General features: G+C 37.6%; 1 protein-coding gene across 1 annotated transcript in view; it reads right to left on the reverse strand.

The window, feature by feature from the left end:
* LOC145691986 (protein takeout-like) overlaps positions 1 to 26,664 on the reverse strand; it is an 89,124-nt gene that overhangs the window by 23,335 nt on the left and 39,125 nt on the right. The window contains exon 4 of the mRNA XM_081767282.1: positions 17,064 to 17,197. Within this exon, the coding sequence (XP_081623408.1) occupies positions 17,064 to 17,197 (134 nt within the window). The remainder of the gene's footprint in view (positions 1 to 17,063; positions 17,198 to 26,664) is intronic.

Genomic DNA, 26,664 nt, shown 5'->3' on the forward strand with positions numbered 1-26,664 from the left:
TGTGTAGTATTGAAGAATTATGTTCATGTCGAGATACATGGGTTTGCTGACAGCAGTCAACTTGCGTACGGCTGTTGCATTTATGTTAAAACTGCGGACATTTCAGGCAAAACTACTGTTAAACTTTTGGGTTCTAAATCGAGAATAGCTCCTATTAAAAAGGTAACTTTACCAAGGCTTGAACTTTGTGCGGCAGTACTTTTGAGCAGGCTGTATCGGAAAATAATTCCGATATTAAACATTTCAGTGAATAGTACTTACTTCTGGACCGATTCAAAAATAGTGCTTGCATGGATATCATCTCCAGCTGCCAGATGGAAGGAGTTCGTGGCAAACAGGGTTGCAGAGATACAGGAGATCACATCAGTCAACCAGTGGCATCATGTGTCGTCAATGGACAATCCAGCCGATATTATTACACGGGGAATGGATCCGAAACAGTTGAAGGAAGCAGATATTTGGTGGAATGGACCCGCATGGCTTGAATCATCTGCATGGCCCGAACAATCAGAAGTGGCAGACGAAGATGTTCCAGAAGAAAGGAAAGTAACGAGCATATCTTTAGCCAGTTATGAAGGTGACATAAGCTGTCTGAAGAAATTTTCATCATTGTGTAAACTATTGCGAGTTATTTGTTTGTGTCGTCGTTTTATTTACAATTGTAAAAATTACAACGAGAAGAAAGTAGGAACTATTTCCACTACTGAAATTGGTGATACTTTACAACAATGCATTAAGCTAATTCAACAGGTTAGTTATTCGCAAGAATTCAAAGATTTAGCTTCGTCAGGCCAAGTTTCATCCCAAAGTGAACTTAAATCTTTGTATCCATTTATAGATAATGAACAGTTGCTACGAGTGGGAGGACGGCTAAAAAACTCCGACTTACCGTATGATAGCCGACATCAGATCATCTTACCACCTAAAGAGCATCTCACCAAATTGATAATTGAAGCTGAACATAGAAGATTGTTACATGCTGGACCGCAGTTATTGATTTCATCATTGAGGCAAAAATATTGGATAGCACGAGCTAAACAAGTCGTTCGATCTATCATTCATCAGTGTCTAGTTTGTTTTAAATTGAAAGCGTCAGCCTCAGAACAACTCATGGGTCAATTACCATCAGCACGAGTACAGCCAGCTCGAGCTTTTATTCACGTAGGGGTGGATTTCGCCGGTCCCCTAATGATTAAGCAAGGAACTAGATCTCGTAAAGTGACAAACGCGTATGTTGCAATATTCGTGTGCTTAGCAACCAAAGCGATTCATATGGAGTTAGTGAGTGATTTGAGTAGCCAAGCATTTTTAGCAGCTCTTCGAAGATTTGTATCCAGAAGAGGCAAATTTTCGAACATCTATAGTGACAACGGAACCAATTTCATTGGAGCTCAGCGAGAACTTAAGGAGCTTCAACAACTACTCAGTTTACAACAATTTCAAAACTCAATTCAAGATGTTGCAGTGCAAGAAGGATTTACATGGCATTTCATTCCACCTAGAGCAAGTCATTTTTCAGGCATTTGGGAAAGTGCAGTGAAGTCATTTAAGTTTCATTTAAGAAGAATAGTAGGTTGCACGATTTTGACATTTGAAGAACTCAACACAGTCATAACATAAATAGAAGCCTGTTTGAATTCAAGACCAATCACCGTTCTATCCAATGATCCCGATGATCCTTCATTTTTGTCACCAGGACATTTCCTTATTGGTGAACCTTTGATGCGCATTCTTGAACCAGATCTAGTGGACATTTCGACCAACCGATTATCAAGATGGAATCACCTTCAGAAAATGAAGCAGCGTTTTTGGAAAAGATGGTCTCAGGATTATCTACATGAACTCCAGCAGAGAAGAAAATGGACAACAAAACAACCTAATATTTCTATTGGAGATGTGGTTCTAATCAAAGAAGACAATACTCCTCCATTGTCATGGAAATTAGGTGTCATTCAACAAGTGTTTCCGGGAAAAGATGGACTAGTGAGAGTAGTGAGTGCAAAGGGTAAAACAGGGACTGTTAAGAGACCAATTACTAAAATTGTACCTTTACCTAAAAGTGATAATGTGGATTGTGTGTAAGTTGATTGACTTGGTTCAATCAAGAGAGGGGAGAATGTAGAGACTTTTATAGTGAGTTTGTATCATTGCCATTATATTTGCATAACGTTTCTCTTTTGTTTTAAAAAACAGTTTGTGTGTGTGAGTGTCAGCAAGTTGAGCACCATGAGATCCATACAAGACGGTCCTCCGGAATTCGTAAAAAAAGACAATATAACAGTAAGTTGTAAGTGTTCAGTTGTTGTGTAGTTAGTGCAAATAAACATTTATTCATTTATCACAATTAAGTTGTTTTGTGAACATTTATTCATCAAAAGGCAGAAACAAATACAATAACGGCGGATCTGACCTTTCTAATATGAATAAAATAGAGTTTGTTCGTGTGTCTGTCTGTCTATCTTTGTGCGGCCTATGGACGATACGAGTGGACCCAAACTTTTCAAAATTTGGTCACGGGTAGCTTGGTCTAGGCCCAAGACCAAGACGAAGAGTTTTTTTTTAAATTCCTTACTAGGGGATCTCCAGAGGACGCTTACCGGAACCGGCCTGGGGACCAGAAAAGTCGACCGAGGGTTACCAAATTTTGGTCAAAGATACCTTGGTCCAGGTCCCACACCAAGGCAAAGCGTTTTCAACAAAATTCGAACCAGGGGGTCTCAGGGGGGCGTTTACCGGGACATGTAAAAGTAGAACGATATCAGTGTCGATTTCATAGTTTTCGCGGTCGCTGAGATCCATGGTGAAACTCCGATCTCATTAACTTCCAAATTCACCGTGTTCGGCTGTAGGCCGTGGGTCAACGGGGGGGGGATACCGAAACGTAAAAGTAATCCAAAATGACCGATATTAGTGTCAAATCCATAGTTTTCGCGGTTGCTGATATCAATGACGACACTACCATTAGCGATGACTTTCAAATTCATCCACCGTTGTATGCGGGCCTTGGGTCACCAGAGGGGGGAATTCCGAGACATGTAAAAATAATCGAAAATGACCGATATTAATGTCAAATCCATAGTTTTCGGGATAGCTGAGCTCAATGGTGAAACTCAAGACCACGTTTACTTTCATATTTAGCCCCCATCAGCTAAGAAAGGGGGGCATTATAAAGGGGATCACGAGATATGTAAAAATAATCCACAATGACCGATGCCAAATCCGTAGTTTTCGCGGTGGCTGAGATCAATGGTGATACTTTCATTAGCGATGATTTTCAAATTTAGCCACCATTGTATGCGGGCCGGGAGTCACCGGGGGTGGGGAATTGCGAGACATGTAAAAATAATGGAAAGTGACCGATATTAGTGTCAAATCCATAGTTTGCGCTGTCGCTGAGATGAATGGTGATACTTCCACAGGCGTTGACTTCCAAATACAGCCCACATCGGCTGTGGGCCAGAGGCATTGTTTTTTTAAATTGGAACCAGAGGATTATAGGGACTTTTACCGGCATATGTAAAAAGTAGTAGAAAATAGCAGATGCTAGTGTCACATTCATAGTTTTTGCGGTATTGGTTGGGGGTTGGTGGGGGCCAGAGGAGATTTTTTCACAATACGAACCAAGGGGGTCTCAGGGGTGGTTCACCGGGACATGTAAAAGTAGTAGAATTTGTGTCGAATCCATATTTATTGGGGTTGCTCAGACGTATAGTGACACCCCCGATAGTGTATACGTTCAAATTCAGCCCCCATTGGCCTTCCCAATGAAAACACATGTACGTTGTTGGATATATATTCACACAAAATATATCCAATTTTAGAAGTGTTTCTTAATTGTTCTCCCGTTGTTCATTTCGTTTACATTGATATTTTATCTGATCCATGCGAAGAACGGGCATAACAGCTAGTACGAAATGGTAAAGTGTTTGTTATGGAACAAATTACAATGAATTCAATTATATAGATAATAATTATAATTAATAATTATTTCCTTGTTGAATTATAGATACTTTTCAGTGGAAAACTGAATAAAATTTAAAAGTCCCAAATCAACGTAAAGTAGACCAACGTAAAGGAAAAATGTATAGAATTTTCCATATAATTAAGCTTACAAACTTAAATGGAAATTTAGCTTAATTACATGTAAATTTTTTGTGTCGTTTTGTGCGCCTATTTTCTCGTTTTCTGCGTCACCGGAAATGGGTCAATGTTATCCTACAAATATGGTGGAACAAGTTAATGCTGTTCCGTCAGGAACGATTTCGAGGTCGTTTCCTTCACATCATCTTGTGCGTGTTTTCTACCGTTTTGTAAACCTATTTCCACGTTTTGCGAATCAATTGTAGTGGGTCAAAATGGGCATTCAATGTGGGAAGAAAAATGATCCACTCTCCCACCAGTATCGAATTTCAAGGTCGCTTTTTCGCATTGTTTAGTGCATGTTTTTACGGTTACTGCGCATATTTTCACGTTTTGTAGGCCAACGAAAGTGGGTCAAAGACGACCTACAAATATGGCAGAAAAAGACATATCCATTCCACTTTCAAGGTCCATTTTGACCCTCTCCCACTGATGCACAAAGCGACACAAATCATGCAAAAAAAAAAAAAAATGTGAAGAAAACGACCTCGACATTCAATGGTGACGGAACAGCATTAAGTTATTGCGCTATACTTGTAGGCCATTTTGACCCATTTTCGTTGTCGCACTAAAGTGGAAATAGGAGCACAAAACAGTACAAAGCAGGCACTATACGATGCGAAAGAAACGACTTCCAAATTCGATAGTGGCGGAACAATGGCTCTATTTCCTCACACATTGATCGACCATTTTGACGCATTTCTGGTGATGCTCAAAACGTGGAAGTAGGCGAACAGAACTGTACAAAATACACACTAAACGATGCGAAAGAACCAACCCCGAAATTCGATAGTGGCGGAACAGTGAGCCATTTAACTCCCACTTTAAAGCCCCGTTTAACTCACCTCAGATGATGCACAAGACGAGAAATAGGCGCAGAAAACTTTTAAAAAAGGCACTAAACGATGCGAAAGTATCGATCTGCAAATTCGATAGTGTCGGAACAGTGGGTCATTTTCGTCACACCTTGGAGGCTCATCTTGACACACTTCTAGTGACGAACAAAAAGTGGAAATAGGAGCAAAACGTAACAAAACAGGCACTAGTCAATGCGAAACGAAGGACCTCGAAATTCGGTAGTGGCGGAGGAGTGAGTCATTTTAGTCACACTTTGGAGGCCCATTTTGACACACTTCTGGTGACGCGCAAAACGTGGAAATAAGGGCACAAAACGGCACGAAGCATTCACTAGTCGATGCGAAAGGAAGGACCACAAAATTCGGTAGTGACGGAGAAGTGAGTCATTTTCGTCACATTTTGGAAGCCCATTTTGACACACTTCTGGTGACGCACAAAACGTACAAAACAGGCACTAAACGATGCGAAAGAACTGACCCCGAAATTCGATAGTAGCGGAACAGTGAGCCATTTAACTCCCACTTTAAAGGCCTGTTTAACTCACTTCCGGTGACACACAAGACGAGGAAGTAGGTACAGAAAACTTTTTTAAAAAATAGACACTAAACGATGCAAAAGAAACGACCTAGAAATTCGATAGTGTCGGAACAATGGGTCATTTTGGTCACAGTTTGGAGGCCCATTTTGACACACTTCTGGTGACGCGCAAAACGTGGAAATGGGGGAACGAAACAGCACGAAAATTCAGTAGTCGATGCAAAAGGAAGGACCTCGAAATTCGGTAGTGGCGGACAAGTGGGTCATTTTTGTCCCACCTTCGAGGCTCATTTTGACCGTCTACCAGTGACGCACAAAACGTCGAAATATGCGCACAAAAGGGTACGCGGTGTGAAATTAACGACCTTGAAATTCGATAGTGGCGGGACAGTGGGTCATTTTCGTCCCATCTTGGAAGCCCATTTTGATCCACTTCTGGTGACACACAAAACGTGGAAATGGGGGCACGAAACAGCACGAAAATTCAGTAGTCGATGCAAAAGGAAGGACCTCGAAATTCGGTAGTGGCGGAGAAGTGAGTCATTTTCGTCCCACCTTCGAGGCCCATTTTGACCGTCTTCCAGTGACACACAAAACGTCGAAATAGGAGCACAAAAGGGTACGCGGTGTGAAATTAGCGACCTTGAAATTCGATAGTAGCGAAACTCTTGGTCATTTTCGTCCCATCTTGGAAGCCCATTTTGACCCACTTCTGGTGACGCACAAAACGGAAGTAGACGCAGGAAACGGCACAAAACGATGTGAAGGAAACGACCTCGAAATTCATTGGTGGCGGAAGAGCAATAATTTGTTCCGTCATAGTTGTAGGCCCATTTTGAGCCACTTCCGGTGATGCACAAAATGTGGGAATAGGCGCAGAAAGCGACACAAAACACGCACAAAAGATGCAAAACAAAGTATCTCGAAATTCGTTGGTGGTGGAACAAGTTAATGACGCCGTGAGCACGAATATAAGTATATACTGTAGTTCTTACCGGGGGGCACGGTGGGTCAGAGGTAGAACGTTTACCTCCGGTGCTTGAGGTCCCTGGTTCGATCCCAGCTCGCGCAGTTTGGACTTTGTGGTGGACAAACACCGTGCTCGTGGATTTTCTCGGGGTTCTCCCGTTTCCTCCCACTTTCTTCATTTCATTCATTTCCCATCATCACAGTCTCCTTTAGCCTATCCGGCATATGCGTGGGACGTAAAACTAAAGATTTCATATAATTTTTTGTAGTTCTTACCATCAAAGCTGAGAACTGCACGGTCCAATTTTTTAGCCAAAGTAGAAGCCCAACCGGAATAGTGATGTCAACCAGCCCGGCTCGGTTCAACTGAGCGTACAGCTTGAGCTGGCTTGGTTGGGATTACCCATCGACTGGGCTCAATTGAGCCAATGGCTTGAACCGGCTCGGTAAGGGCGAGTTATCGACTCGGCTCGATTGGAGCTAGTGGCTCGAACCAGCTCCGTTGAAACGAGTCCATAGGCTGGGTTCGAGTTAGCTTAACTGAGCCAATGGCTCGAACCGGCTCGGTTGGGGTAAGCAATCAGCTCGTTTCGGTTCGGCTCGTGTGAGCCTTCGGCTCGAGCTGGCTCTGTTGGCTCGGCTCACTTCTCGGTTCGGCTCGATAAGTGAATGAGCTGTGAGCGAGCCGCTTGAGTCGTTGACAACCCTAAACCCGGGTCGAGCAGTTTTAAACATGTTTGGCTGGAGTCCCATAACTTCTAACAATTTTTGCCTCGAGCCCGAATACTTGCTCCTCCTGAACTCAAGCCAAGAACCTTGTGACCGATGTCCTTGCCTCCTGAAGATTTCTTGACTACCGAGATCGACAGTTAACTAATTTTTAGTATTCCGATACAAACCGCCTATGCCGGTACACTTTTAAGTTTCTTTCAGCAAAATTCCTCCACCACAAAAAACTTCAAAAACTCACAATCCCTTTTATTAACAGCTATCTGTAGAAATGCTTTTTTAATATCAGATATTACCCCTATTTTATGCTCTCGAAATCTCAACAAAATGTCAGTAATCAACTCCACAAGGTTAGGACCTTTCTCTAAACAATCATTCAACGAAGGTGAATTTCGTACTTTACACGAAGCGTCGAAAACTGGTCTAATTTTAGTCGTTGATCTTTCTTTGAAAACAGTCCTATGCGGGAGATAATATCCCGAATCTGTAATCTCATCTGGTGGGACTACTTCGATTATTCGATCTCGCAACCACTCATTGAACGCGGACTCATATTCTTCATACTTTCTATTTCTGATTAACTTTTTTGTAACCAAAACATATCCTATTTTCTGCTTGTAATCGGTTGTCAGGTAGTTCCGGAAGACATACTTTCCATGGAAGACTGACTTCGTACCGTCCCTCCTCACTAACTCGTACAGTTTCTTTAAAATGATTCAAAGCCTCTTCATCCGATTCTTTTCTGGATTTCGTTTCTGTTGGGTCCAAAATTCCTAATGTGTCTATCTTCCACAAATCTGATATCTTTGCATTCTGTGTCAGTAGTGAAATAACATTTAATGTTGAAACTTCATGACAGCTATCTTGTTTGTTTATCGGCACCTTTCTCATCATAACCCAGCCTAACAAAGTTCGAACAGCAACTAATCCACATTTTATCTTATGCACTTTATTTGTCATAAGTAGACTTCGGATTTTTGCATATTTGCATGTTTTTTTCCTGATATGATATTGATATGCTCTTTAAACAGAAATTCGTTTCAGGTGTTTTGGGGTAATAGAGCAGAGTTTTATAGTGCATATATCTGCATATTTTCGAGGTTATTGCATGTTTATGTCGTTACTGCATATAAATGCATATTTAAAGGAACGACCAAATTGATAATTTTTAACGTCCAACAATTTACCTCATAAATGGAATTTCAAGTTTCTAATATAAATAAACTCAAAATCTTTAAAGGTTTACTGTTGTCGGTTTAGAATATCTTTCAAGGTCATGTGAAAGGAGAATAACAACGGCTAAGTGATTCACCCTACCGGCAATGATGCATGACTGTCACCTTTCTGGAAGAAAATGTAAGTAACCATGTCAAATCACCTACAACAAAATTTCTACGTCACCCATCTCGGAAGTTGAAGTTACTATTGTCGCGTATGTATGTATTTGAAATTGTGTGGTCCTGTTGAATACCAAAAGAAAAATCTGGGTCCATTTAGTTGTAGTGCGACATCTTCAAATTTGAATTTTAACTAGCTCAGAATGTCCAAGTTTGTCCATTTTTTTCCACGCAGGGAAAACTTTTGTACCATTCAAATAAATGAGGGATGGCCATTTTAAAATTTGGCCACTTTGATCACTCATAGTGCAACATCAAATTCGAATTATGACTAGCTCAGAATTTTGTATAATTTTTGTCCACTTTTGTCCAACCAAAAAAAAAAAAGAAAAAGAAACGTTTGTACCATTCAAATAAACGAGGGAGGGCAATTTCAAAGTTTCAACTACTTTGATCAGCTGTAGTGCGACATCTTCAAGTTCGAATTTTAACTAACTCAGAATTTTGTAAAATTTTTCTCCATTTTTGTCCAACCAAGAAAAAAGTTTGTACCATTCAAAGAAACGAGGGAGGACCATTTCAAGGTTTCGGCCACTTCGATCACCTTTAATGCAATATCTTCAAATTCGAATTTTATTTAGCTCAGAATTTTGTCAAAATTTTGAACATTTTTGTACCACCAAGGAAAACTTCTGTACCATTGAAATAAACCAGAGACGGTCATTTAAAAATTTGGTCACTTCGATCACTATAGTGAGACATTTTCATATTCGAATTTCACCTATCTTGATGGTACAAAAATCTACCCAAAAAAAGGAGAAAATTCTAAGCTAGTTAGAATTCGAATTTAAAGATGTCATACTACTGGTGATCGAAGTGACCAAAATTTTGAAATTATCCTTGATTGTTAATTTGAATGGTACGAATGTTTTGATGGTGCAGATATGTTTGGAAATTGGACAAAATTCTGAGCTAATTAAAATTCGAACTTGAAGTCGCACTACAGGTTATCGAAGAGATAAATTTTTGAAATGATCCTCCCTCGTTTATTTTAATGATACAAAATGTTTTGTTGGTGGTACATGAATGCACAAATATTGAACAAAATTCTAAGCTTGTTAAAATTCAAATTTGAAGATGTCGCGTTACAGGTGATTGAAGTGGCCAAAATTTTGAAATTGCCCTCCTTTGTTAATTTGAATGGTACAAACTTTTTCTTGAATGGACAAAATAGACAAAAATTCTGAGGTAATTAAATTCAAATTTGAAGATGTCGCACTACAGGTGATCAAAGTGGCCGTAACTTTGAAATAGCCCTCCTTTGTTAATTTGAACGGTACAAATTATTTTCTTGGCTGGAATAAATGGACAAAAATTGGACAAAGATGTCGCACTACAATTAAATGGGCCCGAAAAATCTTCTAGAAGTTTTCTTCTGAAACAATGGATTGAAACTGAGAGACGTTAACAATTCATAAAGAATATATATTTTCAAAAGTGTATGCCAAACAAGTAATATTTTCAAAGTAAGTAAGCTTGTTTTCAGAAGAGGACATTTCCATTTTATTAGACAGCAAAAGCTCAAACTTCACCAGGGCTCTATTTTTTGGCCTTCTTATATTTTCATAGCAGTTTCAAGTCTGGTAAGGAGTATATGCAACTATGAAACAACCAGATGCTTATATATATATATATATATATATATATATATATATATATATATATATATATATATATATATATATACTCGACAGAGTTCATCCTAAAGAAACTGTCGAAAAATTTATTTCGGGAAGAAATGAACAATTTCGAAAATGATGTTAAAATATTTGGTTTACAAAATCTAAAACTCGTCACAGCGGTTACTTTCTGAGATAAGGAGATAAATTCCCGAGTTTTTCTTTAAAGAGTTTATGAGAGTATTTAAATATAAGCTTGTGTTTCTTTGATACGCACCTCGGTCTCTCGAAACGTAACTTTCCTACTAAGTCTTCTGTTATGTTTTCCATAACTTTACTTTCTTCCCCTTCAAACTCCATGTCTCGCTCAAATTAGTTTATTCTATTTAAAGTATCAATATTATGCATCGTAAATTATTGCTGTTTAAAACAGACAATGTTACGCTAGAAGAAAATATTCTAGAATTTACACATAATTGGATACAAAAAATAATTTCCAGTGGATTTATTTTCATTTAAAACAAGCTTATTGAATACAGGCTTTTAATACAATAAAAACTGCCTTCAACAGGCCCCTTATTAAAAGGAAATTTATTTTAAACGGAAATATATCACGGTCCCATGAATTCGGTAAAAAAAAAAAAAAAAGTATTAAATTCTCTTCATTAGGCGGAACCTGTGTTGCGAACAACGCATGTTAAAATATACTTCTTAACGGAATTTTTCAAGTTCCAGAATGCAGCATTTAAAACAATTGTAGACATTTTGTAAGAGGTAAGGTATATGAACTACGTTGTCTGTAAAGGTCTTTGTTTATTTGTTCCCTACTTACACATTTAACCTTTAGTCCACCGCTATGTAAGGCCCTAGGTACTGTGCGAGTTTTTGAACGAAGTGCAATGTACAGTTATTTCCAAATACCAATAACTCGTTCTCTAACTGGTATAGAGACATGGAACAAGGAGTATAATATACACAACAGATCAAAAGGGAGTCAAAAGTAGAGGGAAAAGGCTATATATATATATATATATATATATATATATATATATATAGTATATATATATATATATATATATATATATATATATATATATATAAAGTAGGTGTATTTTAATTTCACATACTGGGCTGTTTGAACCCGAAGAAACCAAATGTATTCAAGAAGCCTTGGACGCTTGCGGAGCTGAAAACATTAAAAGTGAACTCGTCTCAGTCATTTCAGCTCAATTTCAAAGATCATAACAAGATTAGAAGAAGGATGATTAGGACTTTGTAATACATTTGAGTAGTTTGATTCAATAACGGAACAGACTCCGCCAAGACCAATCGCACAAGCATGTCTTCAAAACGCACAGTTAATAGACGCGAAAAATCCTGGCATACAATTCTTGTCTAATGTAAATAAAGTGTTCCTGGGAACAACGACGCACGAATTTCAGATTTATCGGCAAGTAACATTGCTTGTTTGAAATACTGTCCCTAAACACCCCGTGACATGGAAGGAACATTTTCAATGTACAGCAATGTTTTGACTGATAAATGCAGGTTTTTGCCAGAAAACACCGAAAAGCACATAGTTGTGTATTGTAACATGAATGCATCATAATTATGCACCAAGTATATGTAGTTCAAGTAATACAAGTTTATTTCTCTAAAGATAATAAAATTCCTCATTTAACTTTAGCTTTTGATTGGTGCATATTTTCCTTTTTTAGTGCATATTTGTATATTTTCAGTGCATATTTTCGTGATTTTTAGCGCATATTTGCATGCATATTTTGCCGTTTTTTAATGCATATCGATCCGAAGTCTAGTCATAAGTTGACCAGCCACATCTGCACCAATCAATAATTCTATTTCTGTATCATGACCTCCGAAGTCTGACAGCCAAATTTGGTTCCTTTTCATTTCTGCAACCCATGGCCCTGGCTTCAAACTTGGTATTTGAACACAAATAACAGATCTTTCCAACACTTCTAACTCATATGAAAACTCTTCTTGCATGTCGCAGACAGTGATCGTATAACAATTGTGTTGTTCCTTATTTGTTTCAACTCCGCCAAACAACATATGTTTCACGGTTTCTTTTCTTTGGGTTTTAAGATTCAGTTCTCTTGCGATCCGCTTCAGAATGTAAGAGCGCTGAGAACCATTATCAATTAAAGCTCTTACTTCACGCATTTGTCCGTTCACATTCATTTTTACTTTCACAGTTTGTAACAAAAATTGATCACAGGGATTTTGGTTTGTAAGCGTACACGTTTTCGATTCTTTACAATCACCGGTACTTTTACCTTTTCTTTCCTCACTCAATGGTCACATCACAGAAAAATGATTTCGTTTACACTTAAAACAATTGACCTTCACTTTACAAGACTGACTTTGATGATACGGCTGAAAACACAAAAAACAACATTTATTATACAAAAGAACTTTCTTTTTCTCGTCCAGTGATATGTCGCGGGTCTTGGAACAGTTCTGTTCACGATGTGATTCTTCACAAAATAAGCACTTCCTACCTGCTTCTGTATCCAATTTATAATTTGACAACCAGTTACTAGCTGTGGGGATTTTGTTTTCAATTCGCATTTCTTTCTTTGCGTAACTTGTTTTAATACTTGTGACCTTGAAGCCTGTTTGTGCTAAAACGATCCTTTCTTCTCCTTCCACTTCATTTTTCAAAAACTTCAATAACTGATTCATTTTACCACTATACGTTACAACTGATTCATTTTCAGTGCTCCTTGTATCAGTTCCTGAGTACCTTAACCATACTCTTAAAAATTCTTCGGGCAGACATGATTCAACTAAGGGAAACAGTACTGCTGCGAACTTATCACTATTCATACCAATCGATTCTAAAGCTCTCAACTGTGATTCTAATTTATCGTACGAACGAGGAAGCGATAGCTTGTTGGATTGGTTTGACACATTCTGTATCAAAATCCCTAACAACTCTCTGACGTAGAATTCAATTAACAATTCCTCACGACCGAACCTGTTCTTCAAACTCTGAATGACCTTATCGTAATTTTGTGCTGTAGGAGGATAACTGTTTACTACTTCCCAGACTCTGGTACCTTGTACAACGGATTGCACTAAGTATTGAAATTTGTCCTCTTTGTCAATGTTCTTGTTTTCGTGTATTCTCTTAAACTGTTCCCAGAAACCTAGCCATTCGCTAATCTGTCCTCCAAATTTCTTAAGCTCTAATTTTGGTAGTTTCAGTTTTTTGCATGAATTAACACAACCAGTAGAATTATTGCTGCTGCCTTGCTCACTTTTTTCTCGTAGTGTGACTTAATGAACTGCTCATAATATAACACTTGCACTTCGTCCCACATTGACTTATATTCTTCTATGCTGTTATATTCATTTTCATATACACTTACGTCAATTGCGTCTACTTCTTCTGCTAACTGCTCTAGAATCTTTGTATCGCAATCAGCAAGTTCTGTACTCAGCCTATTAACTAACTAACTAACTAACTAACTCTATGGCCTATGGAGCCCGGAGGTTCAATGCCGCGTTCACAAAAGCTCTCCACTGACTTCTATCCTTAGCCAATTGGATCCAGCTTCTTTGTATTCCTATCTCTGCGAGACCCATCTTAATATTGTCTTCCCATCTGCGTCTTCCTAATGGTCGTTTTCCGATTGGTCTTCCAGTCAAGACGTTGAAAGCGTTTCTACTTTCTTCCATTCTAGCTACATGACCTGGCCACCTAAGCCTCCTAGACTTGATGACCTTAACAATGTTGGGTAAATCGTATAAATTATGTAGTTATTCGTTATGAAGTTTCCGCCATTCCCCATTCCCGTTCCTCTTGGGTCCGAATATTCGTCTAAGGATCGTGTTCTCAAATGCTTTCAGTCTATGTTTTTCCCTCAGAGTAAGGGGCCGCGGTGGCTCAGTGGTAGAGCGTTCACCCCTGGTGCATGGGGCCCCGGGTTCAAACCCTGCTCCTGCTAAGTGAACTTTGTGGTGGACAAACACCGTGTGCGTGGGTTTTCTCGGGGTTCTCCCGTTTCCTCCCACTTTCTTCATTCCACCATTTCATTCATTTCTCATAATCACCGTCTCCTTTAGCCTAACCGGCATAAGCGTGGGACGTAAAACTTAAAGATTTCATTTCATTTTTCTCTCAGAGTAAGCGACCATGTTTCGCAACCATACAGAACAACAGGCATGATTATCGTTTTGTATATTTTAAGTTTCAAATTTCTCGACAGAATTCGCGACGATAAGAGATTTTGAACCGAATAGTAACACGAATTCCCTGCTTTTAGTCGACATGAATCGTGAATATGATTTTCGTCTGTTAATATTGATCCTAGATATTTGAAAGTATCCACTTTATCAAAAGTATTATTTAATATTTTAACGTATTCGCAATTTGCCGTATTACGGTCCCGACGCAACTCAGCCTATTTAACTTCGTAATATACACTCTTACTTTTTCTTCATTCGGACTACTCTGCTTCAATTCTTCTTTTGCACTAATGATAATCTTTGTATACAATGTACGAATGGGTTTATGTAATGCGATTAACTTATCCATCGTGGTTTCACTAGTTACACTATCACTTCGCAATATATACAATACCAAACTCTATGCTCCACGCTGATGCGCCAAAAATATTAAATCTATTAATGTCAAGCTTAACTACTTTACTGTAATTTCACTAATTATACTCTAATAGTTGCTATCAATAACCTAAACTATATTTTCCAGCAGTCTCCAATCCATGTGCAGACCATAATTGTATCGGATCTCTTACATTCATAACAAAACACTATAATTCCCACGTTGCGTAGATCATGCATTTATTCTCAACATTCAACTACTTGGTACAATGTCTGTTATACATCTTCTTAATATAGCCAAAACTCATTTCAGTAATCTCTAGGCAAGACAAAAAATTATTTTCCTATAAAACAGAAGTTCCATGAAGACAAAGATGTCCCAATTCCACTAAATTGTCTTTCTTCTTCTTCTTTTTACTGTTCTACACTCGTTTATCTCAGAACGCTACACCGTGTATGTGGATTTTCTCGGGTGTTCTCCTATTTCACACTTTCTTCATTCCACTATTTAATTCGTTTCCCATCATCGTCTTCTTTTGCCCTCACGGCCTAAACGTGTAACGTAAAACTAAATTGTTTCATTTTATTTTGTATTTAAACTACGTATTTTGTCGTGTGTAAATGGATTCAGACGCATATTAAGCCCATTGATTACCATATAATATATGTTGAACACAATACACTTTATCATTGACAAAGGACAACTGGACAACCTTATTACCTATCTCAGGGCTTTATTAAACCTTCATCCTACTCTGGTCACTTTGCTTGATGGTCACTGCGATATTGTTCATTGAAGCTATACACGAGATATATACTGCCCAAATGATACTCGTCAACAGGAAAATATTTATCAGAGGGAAACCATGTATATTTCTTGTTGCACGCGAGTTATGTTGTGGTCGATTCTGTTGAAGTTGACCACTCCATACTTCCACCTATCTCTCAGCTGGACGTTGTAATCAAACTTTTGCGTGTCACATGTACGGAGAATTCCGTAAAGTGATTAGCAAATACACTAACCCAATTCAAGTTTGTCACTTCTTTCAACACTGAAAGAAACTCTTTCTCCTTTGGATTGTTTCTTCTTAATTTGTGATTGATTCCCTTTAGGGTCTTTCATCAGTTGGAATATGACTTGGTTCCCATCATGTGCTATCCTAGAGTGTCTTTTTCTCCCTGGAAATTACTTGTTATGGCAATCTTCCACGTTGATTTATTCTTTCCGTATCAATACTCTGATTAAGATTCATCCTCCCAACATGTATTTCACACTATGTGGGTCGAACATATTTTGATTTACTTCTCACTCGGAAAAGTTCTTGTTAGAAAGCGAATTTCAATTCCATTGGACTTGGCTTGCTTTCAGATCTAGTCCTGTGTCTTCTTTTCTTACCAATATCAGAAACAAAATGAAAGCTTTCTACTTAAAAGATTACAACAGATTTAATTGCAGACATCATCTGTTAAGGCCGTCTGCTTTTACTCGAATAAAACTCCTTTTCCTTATTTCTGCTGCTCTTCTGTTCTCTAAAGTTGAGTATATTTCAAAATTTGTTTTCAAATAACTGAATATTAAAAAGTGATCATGCTGAATTTTATAATAAAGGAGATATATTCATAATTTTCATGTACTATAAACGGAAATATCATTTTCTAAACTTTTCTGCTCGTATTTCGTTCTTTTGTAAGTGTAATTCTTTTATTGTAATTTTTATTAATCTTTCAGAGTGTTTAATGCCAGTTTCAATGATTGTTTTGCATGAACACTGCTTAATTGAAATTACTTATTTTATGTCAAGTTTCTCCAGTAGTTTAACTTCACAGTTTAATTTTGAATTCTTATTAATAGTACAAGATTTAAACAATTACACAAACAATATTTTGTATTAGAAAATGTATGTTTTTCATTCATTTAGGACTGGTTTTATGATCTTGAACAAGACCACTGCTTTTAGAGGAAAGCGACGTTCTTCTTGTGGAAGAAAACCATGAAATTCAGAAACAGAGAAACGCCATGTTGGTTTATAGCCACTAAACTAGTGACTTACATACGAACTTTAATATGATATTAAACTCTGTAAACGTATTATCTCGGTTTTATAGAAAGTGAGTTTATTAAAATAACTTGTGTAGAAAAGTATACAATTATTTGGCACTCTAAACGATTAATTATAGGTAGCTAAATGTATAAACAATATCCCCCAAAATATTCTAAACTTACATAGAGTTATATTGCATGGTCCTGCTCCGAAAATAGGCAAGAATAAAAGTCTTCCTGTGACATTATAATCTGCTTCTATTGTGTATGCTGGTGCAAAAATATTAAAATGAATATAGTACTTCTTAGGATCAACTCTGAAATGAAAAATTCAAGCGAAAGGTTTAAATTTATTGATACAAATAATGTTAAAGTTATCGACAATGAATCAGTCCTGAGGAGAATAACTGATGTTTCGTCTATGCAAGTAAAGTTATTCGGAACGCTTGAACATAAAAATGAAGACATACATATTAGGTTACAATTTAAACAACATATAATATATATTCTGTATTAATATTTGTATAACTGCACGTTGGTCGATAGTTAAACTAAAAATAAGTAAATGCTATCAGTAAGGACCTCTAACAAAGTGGTTTTCGCCTATATAGTGTACATCGAGGAGAATTCTCGTCTGGAAGAATTAGTTCTATTATTAACCAGTTTCAAATAGACGAAGCTTCCAAATTTGTAGCAAAAATATTATTATTCATCTATGTACATTTAATGAAAAATCACATTTTCAAGTTATTAAGATTGGCTTATTCATTATGATACATACTTTTCAATTCGATACAATTTAGTTAATACTTTTGTGTATGGCGTGTGGTGGTTGAGTAGTAATAAAGTATTAATATATTCTTAAGATAACTAAAAAAAACTTGTGTAAATTTATGAGATGTCCTTTACCTTGACTTCCCTTAAGTCACCACTGTCAGTATACTGCTATATTCTTTCAGCCTAGCACCATTAGACTGTTCTCAGAGTATAAATACCAAATGCAAAATAATGACTATATTTAGATAATCAACAGGTTAGACAGACATGCAAGAGGCAGGAGGTGTGATAAACCAAATTTAAGATGAAAAACACAAAAAGCTACTACTCTGGTGCGCATATGGAGAAATCCCCAAGGATAAAGTTGTGTAAGCATTTTTGAGGAAGAACACTTCAAGTGCTGTTTCAGTATGATTAATTGTTGCTGAATTCATATCTGCCTATGCCACGCTGTAACATTAACTATTTCTCAGAAAATAATAATAATAAAAAGTATTTTTTGTAACATACAGAACTCAAAATACGTGTTTGTTCCACAAAAGTTTGCTCACCGCTCAACAAAATTTATATTAAAGTTGGCATGAATATTCTTCGATGTTCTAGAAAAGCGATTGCTGGACTCAAAACTATCAAGCACCCAGTTGTCAGTGTCACCAACCTATTACAATTATTTTTTTTCGATCTACTCCTTACCATTCAATGTATCTGCGCCAAACGTAATATGAATGTTATTCGATACCCTAGGAACATTATTTTCTTGAAATGACTCTGCAACGGTTTGTAGGATATTTGATATTTTCTAATGATATTACATATATGTGAAATACATGATGTATTGTACCAAACTTGATTTTATATCAGCTCGAACATTAAAATTCCGATCAAATTTCAGTTACTGATTCACGCAAGTGTCACTCAACTTCCTACATTTGCAAGATGGTGTGTATGGGTTTGGTTTAAGTTGCACCAAACAGTCTTGCATACAGTGGTACAGGTACAAATAATCAACTCCTCACAAGGTTTGGAATTGGTGGCAATGTTAATAAATACGGGACAGGTTAATTATTCTCCATTTTCCATTTCATTGTTAAAGGGGAAAGCAGAACTGGGTGCTGCAAATGGACTTGTCTTCACACTAATGCCTGGTAATGGGAACGCTGTGTGTGAAAGTAAAGAGAACATATGGTTGGTAGCAGTTTCTCTATTGTAATGCCCTTGGCAAACATTCTAGACAGAACTTCATTGATCTGGTCAGCATTCAACGCGCCATACACTTTTCAGAAGAAGATTTCATCGTCCCTAAGGGTGTGGTCGTTATGGACTGTATCAGCTCGTAATCCTCTCTGGAGGTGATTGTGCGGTGCAAACACATCTCAATACGTCTTCTTCGTATGTTCAGCAATGCACGAAGTTGAGTCACATCCAGTGGTAGGATGGAAAGCTGGAAGAAGCTGGAGAACTTGTGGTTCCATCTGCAGTGTTTCAACCTTGGTTTGAACTGGAATGCACTTTCTGTTCCTTCCTGTCCCTGCTATCATTCACAGTTTCTGGCATGACATCATGTGCAAACAACTAACCAGAAGAACTAAGATGTCAATATCTCTTGTCGAGACTACAAAGCTTCTTGCTTTACTATTGACGCTGTGTAAAATAACCCTGGGGTCAGCTTCTTTGTGTTTTGCCTGCAAGTCATTAGTGTCGGGTTGCATCAGAAGCTTCAACCCTTTCCTCACCCCTGAAGTCACCTGCAGCAACTTTGGTCTTGTTGGATGATGTTTACAGAATCAGCTGGTGTGAGAGAAATCTCATTTTTTGTTATCGTCAATAATAAAGTTCTCCATCCTTCCATGAAGAGACACATATCTGTTATACATTGGTTTCCTGATTCCCACAGAACATTACTCACGCCGTTTCGGTGTGCCACTATTGAGAGATGGTAGAAAAGATGGAAAGTGATATAAATGTGTTTAAGTGTTCCTCACTTTGGAAAACATTTTAAACAGAAGTATCTGCATGGTCTCCGAAAGTGTGTACTGCCTGTGGCCTTCCAATTACTCTTGGCTTGTTCATCAATGATTACCTGTGATTCGCCGTAAAGTTCGGTTCAGACAAGGAATAAGATCAGTTAATATTCTAGCAAGAATTATTTTTGAGCCTGAGCGAAGCTGTCCATTTGCTTCTGCAAGAGATAGAGGAACAACGAACAGTTCATGCGTTATAATGTTGTTAAGGTTAACTGAATGTCGTGTTTCATATGCAGCAAATAGTCGCAGCAGAATGTTCCTGTCAGCTCTCACTTTTTTAATTTTCCCAGTTTTGCATTTGATTGATTCATTTTATACAGACATACAAAAGTGAGATACTTGTTTTGAGGCAGCTTCTCCCTAAAATTTATCATCCTTTCTTCAGTTGGCAGAAACGTTCGCAAAGGCATCCAACCGATCTGTTATTTCTGCGTTGCTGTCAACAGGTCATTCTCAATGTCCCGGGTAGAAAAGTCCTTGTTTGAAATGTTTTGCAGTGTCTGAGGCGTGTTACTTGAGAAAAGGCCAAATCTATGCAAAATCAATGCATTTTCATATCTTGAATCCAACTTCATTCTGCCTTTCATTGTTTCATTGTGAACATAGTTTTTATTGCCTAGGTCAAAAGCAACTTTCGTGGGAAAGTTGAGATGGAAATTGAAAGACAGAGCCCATCTGCTGAGAGCTGAGGTGCTCCTCATGCCAATAATGCCTCTTCCTTTCTTGCCAATGCAGCCAAGCCACTCTAATCTCGGCTAACTTGGTTGAAACGCAGTGGAGAATGCCTGACAGCAAAGTTACTAGCTTCAAACTCCTTCTTGATCTCTTCTGGAAGCATCTCGTTCAGGTAGATAGTGCCTCAGCAAGAGTAGTTCACGTGATTGTAGTGCATAAAATATGTCAATATTTGCTGGAAAGCATGGAGATGCAGGTCTCAAATTCCATCCCTCTGAGGACGAGTAAACACTAGAAATATATGGACCATCTGGATATATCCTCACCAAAACATTGCTCGCGTTCTCATTATTTGCAATGAAAGCTGGTATGATCGCAGTAAACTGTTCTGATTGAAGCAGTGGCACAAGTACATCAATATGGTCCCTTTTTGTTTTCTGAATCATGTTTAGGTCCTAGATTATTCTCTTCTTTGAAACTTAACAACTGTGGAAGTAGTATCCTCCATACAGGCATACAATTTGAAGAGTGCTATGGTGAGCTCTCATTCCTTTCGAATAAGATGTTCGTGTTAGTATCCGATTGGCAGGTTTTGCGCCAATTAGATTGCTTTAAACCAAGCTTCCAATAACCGTGATGATTGTACATATCGGAATATGATATAAAATTTCTAATTTTTTAATCATATTACGTCCTTATTGTAAATAAAAACTCTTATTAGTAATGTTAGTTGCAGTGAACTTACGTTCTAAATCTCCTGCCATCTAGCGACTTTCATATAAGTCTACAATGTACCTATCAATCTTGATACACAAAAGATTGCATAGTGTTGCACTTTTTCTGACGAATATTAGAAAACAACGGAGACCTAAATTCGGTGGCGTACGGTATATCTGTATTACGTAGACCTTGAACTTTGCGAAAATGCTGTATGCCAACTTCTCCTCAAAAATGCCTACTAGGTAAGAGGTTCTGTACTTTGGTGCCCAGAGTATACTCTACAGCCTTCGTAAACAAAGTGAAAGCTGGTGCAATGATGCATTGTATTTCAAGGTGTCCTCTTACATTACGAACTAGAAATGCAGATGATTCTTTAGGCATCAGCTCCTCCTCCTCCCATCTGGAGGAGGTGTCTGCAGTTTCTGAAACCTGAGTGGTACTCCTCACAACATCTCTTCTGAAACAGAAAACATGTATGGATGTATGGGACAGATCATTATGCTACTTACCAACTCGGAGAGATGAAAAAATCCAAATTCTAAGAGATGAAAGTTAAACATACAGAAAACATTGATATATAAATTATGTGGTGCATCACTCTTAGAACACACACATTCAATTTTTGTCATTATAGAGCACAACACTTCATGATTAATGTCAATAATTATGAGTGAGATTAACATTGTAACACACAACACTAATTATATTATATTTTTATATGGATTTCAAGAGAACCGAAATATGAAAGTTGTATCCTCATGAAATAACAATTACTTTGAAGAAACAAAAAGAAATGTACACCGTCATGGTAGAAATTCCTTTTCCAGAGGTCTATCTTCTGAACTTGATCTGGAGATCAAATCTTGCTGACATTGTGGTACTCGGGCACTTCAACAATGTTGAGGTACAGACAACGCAGTCCTACTGAAAGTCTCTGATAAAATGCCGTAATCCAATTCGTCTCATATCACAGCCGATAATCCAGTAACACTTCTAATTGCACTTACTGGAGATCACTATGCTCAGAAGTGAGCATAAAGCACAAAGTGTTTTAAAGTATTACTGTGTATATCTTTCTCATTGAGGAAATTTCTGATGGTTCCTTTCTCTGCCTCGAAAAACAGCTCGAGATAGGATACTGTTGTTGCACCCTGCTATCACACTGTTCATTAGAGTGTTAGGTTGTAGTAATAGATAAAACCATCCCAAACACTTCCCCTGGAGTGGATGGAGATATTATAATTGTACATATCTTCTGGTTATTGTATAACAAGTCCGGCAATGTACTGTTCGAGCCACAGAACAACCATCATGATGTAGGTTGTATCCTGTCCTTTTATCCACTCGCCAATCAGAGAATTTGTATTTTTTTTAACTAAAGTTGATCTTCTACAAGATACGTGTCACTGCAATACATTTCCTTTTGTTAGGAAAACTCCACTATTTCAACACAGTTTCCTTGGTTAGAGTCAAACCAATACTCATTAACCAAGCTCCACTATCGGTTTGAGAATAATCTTCAAAAGAAGAGAACAACACATTCGCCGTGGTGTTGTCTCTTGTGGATGAATCTGAACTACCTTTCTTCCCTTCGTAGGTTGACAATATCTTTTGAACTAGACTCAGGGGTCGATGAGACTCGCCATCCACTTACATGATTTTGAAATAGCAAAAAAATACTTAATAATAGTAATATCGTAGTGTTGAGTATGCTATCTTATTTTCTAGTCTTTCTAGGTTATTTTCATATCAGACACTCCTATAAACAATACAGTTTTGGCACTGAAAACAACTTTTAATCATCACACTACGCATTAATTTCATGAAATTATAATAGCTCGTTACTAAAGCACCCTTAATACATGCTGCCCCCTATCTAATTGACGGAAGCATTCACATCAGACAAATGCCGGGGTGGTACCTCACTTATAGGTCCCCGGTCGCTTCCTTCCTTCACCAATCCTTTCTTCCTTCCCTTTCCCAGGATGGTGTGCTCGCCGAGGGACGTCATCGCTCATGTGCGTGACGGGCTAAATGACTTTAGAAACCGAAAGCCAAGAAATCTAAAATTCTAATCCTAATCCTAATTGACGGAAGAAAGGGAGACAACAATCCTTCTAGTCTGCTGAAGCGGTAAAGTTTGTTCTGACAATTGAAAATTATTGGTGGAATATCAAACATAATACAATGATAAAAACATAACACTGTTAACATGACAACATTTTATCCTCATTTCTCCAGCTGACAGTGAGCATGTCGTCTGCACAACAAACATGCCAACCTTCTAAAGAGAGAGATGGCACACAAGGGATAATTTTGAACATGTAAAGGGTTAAAGTACTCTAACGGTATGGACCACAATGATAAATAAAATCATGAATATTCGCAAAGGTTCCCAGAACATTACAGAGTTATACGACAGTATTGATAATTTTTCTCATAAAAATGAGCCAAATTAAAATAACACATTTTTAAAACCGCAGTGCATTGTGGAAAAGGAAGCGAATGTCCGGTACTTAGCCCGAAGAGCCGTTACTACCACCGACGTTAAACGGGTTAGAGATACCAAATTGTTTCTAAGGTGTGAAAGATCCTTCTATTCAAACTCAAAGTTTCGAAGTTCGCTGCTAAAAATTTTGTGATATTTAAAGCAATGCAATTGAGCAGAGTGGGTTGTAGTAAAAGCAGCCACACTCTTTTCTCTTGCTGTTGTCCAAGCAGGTTAATATATTGTAACTTTTCATTTAATACATATACAAATAGCCATCTGATAACTTCTTAGAAACATTGGAATGCAGCTGCACAACATAGACTGAAGTCGCAAGAAAATAAGCAATCACAAAGAAAATGGATCAAAACATTGCGATCTTGACCAAGAATTTTAGAAATGATCCAAAAAATGCATCAACGATTGCGATCTTGGCTAATAATTAGTTTTTGGATCAGGGGGGACAGTTTTTGAACGGCCCCTAGATCGAGTTTTCATGTTTTCTACGGAATAAGTACACCATACTGAGTTAAGTAATAGTTTGGGTTTGGCTACACTATATGTAGTTCTCCAGATGTAAGGTATAAAAGAAAATTGTTGATTGAAAGTTATTGGATCTTTTTGATCAAAAAGAGAAAAAAAGTGTTCTAGCTCTCTGTAGTTTCCAAGTTCCAGCATAAATTCACTCTCCTTTTGCCTCCTTTTGCCAATAAATGTCGAAGGTATTAAATGCACTGACCAATATGCATCTCTGAACATACCATAACTTACTGATACTATTAATTACATCTATACATGATTATACCAACACTATCGTATATCACTATGTGGTGCATAATTAATCTTTTAAATTATATACTTCATATATCAATTAATTTATTCACATGATGGTAAAGAACAACATTTACACTGTAATAGGCAAATGTGCATGTATCTGCATGTCGATATGCAGACGAAGAACAGAGGTAACTCAGCTCTTCATACTTTATAGTGGAATCCCAATAATTTCGTTCGCTCATCTTACTCACAACTGGTAGTAAATCCCAGATAACACATATACAGGGAAAACGTGTATTAATCACAATCAAATAATAAAGTATATTTTCGAATCTGAACTCACGTAATAAGTCTTTCTTTGAGCAGTAATTTGAGTTGACCAGTTCCAAATTGGCTCTTGTCCATTTACAGAAAGTCCCAGAAAACCGAGAAAACTGTAGGATCGATGCGTTTTGTAGAATTAGAAATATTTGAGGATGAACACACTGAAGTATTCCTAATTCTACAAAACACGTAGATCCTCTATTTTTAAGTTTTCTGAGATTTTCTGTAAATGGACAAGAGCCGTTTTGGAATTACACGACTCATTTAAAGACTTAAATTAGCACCACTTAAAGCCTTGTAAATATACGATTTAAATATTTGTGTGTTTCACTTTTATGACTATCAATATATATATTTTTATGTACAAACATTATTGAGGTTCTACGCTTTAATCTTTACCATATATACCAATTAGCAAAATAAAACAATTATTTAAAGTCTACTTCGGAAAAAACACATGTGGGCATTTTAACCTAACGATATAAACACACACACAAATTAACTCATATTTATTTGTGGAAATACTATACTAATGGATTCTACACTTTTTTTCTGTTAACTTATATCCATGTACACAATTCGGGACAGGTTCAGTTGAAGGGCACCATCACATAGATGTTCAAACATTATTATTTTTTTTTTCACTATTTGTTTCCTAACGACCTCTACAATCTTACTTTAGTTGAAGTTTGCCCATGAACTGACGTCTGCAAACGTATCATGTTTAATATGCCTGCAACCCTGTGTGCCACTGAAAAAGCAGGTGCGAAAAACAAGCATCAACCTGTGCTATGTAGCTAACAAATACTACAAACCAGCTTTGTATCCATTAAGGTTCAGGGCAGAGTGAAACTGTATTTGGAAATTCAATTCCCATGATTATGTCCCAATCCTAAAGGAGATGGTGATGATGAGGGATGATAATTGTAGAACGATGGAAGTGGGAGGAAACGAGAGAATCATGATAAAATCCGCACACAGGGTGTCTATCACATGAAGGTACAATGCTTGCAAGGGGTGCATTCATAAAAGCAGGTGTATTAGTGAGAGTGGTTACATGCGTAAAGGAAGCCAAGTGGAAAAACATGTATTAACATGTGCTAGGTGACTACTAGGAGCAAACTTTGCATTACAATTCTATAGTAATGAATAATATTTGCGAACGCTGTTTCTATATTTACAGATGATTTACATGTTACTCGCCTATACGACGGGGTGTTGATAAAGGTTGAGCCTTAACAAGAAAAAAATAGCTAGGAAGCTGAAACTCCCACACTATTCCACATATTTCCCTAGTAGATCAACGCGTTTGCGACATCTGTCCCGTAACTTTTTAAGTCTTTGTAAATAGAAGTCTTCTGTCTACTACTGTAAACGCTCATCTGTAGCATCAGTTGCCCCTTGAACACTTCGAAAACTGTGACCTTCGAGATGAATTTTGAGATTTGGGAACAGATAATAATTGGATGGAGCTAGATCAGGAGAATATGGGGATTGAGGAAACACTTGAAAGGCTAGGGTGATCAATGTGTCCTCTGTTCCTCATTATCACTCTTTCCTGCTTTTGTTTCTTCGTCAGAAGCTTGGGGATCCACTTTGCTGCAATTTTCCTCATATCCTGTCATTATGAATAATGGTACCAACTCTTTCACGTGATATGTACAAACCTGTAGCAATCATTTGGGCTGATATTCGATGATCTTCCATTATCATGTCCTGGATGGCTTGTATATTTTCCGGAACAGACACAGAAACAGGCCTGTATTGGATTTTGCACTTTCAACATTAAAATGGCCAGTTCTGAAGTTTGCCACCCAGTGTTTGACAATTGCATATGATGGTCCACGGTTCTCCAAAGTTTGTTTCACTTAATCGTAGATCTGCGTCGAATCTTTCCCTTGGAGAAAAAGAAACTTCATTACAGTAATATGCTTCTCTGGACTGAAGCTTGTTGGAGGTGCTGCCATGTTCATTTCGGAAATGAGAAAGAAAAGATGTT

Source organism: Thermobia domestica, chromosome 8, assembly GCF_964235325.1.
Source record: "Thermobia domestica chromosome 8, izTheDome1.hap1.1, whole genome shotgun sequence".
NCBI classification, from domain to species: domain Eukaryota; kingdom Metazoa; phylum Arthropoda; class Insecta; order Zygentoma; family Lepismatidae; genus Thermobia; species Thermobia domestica.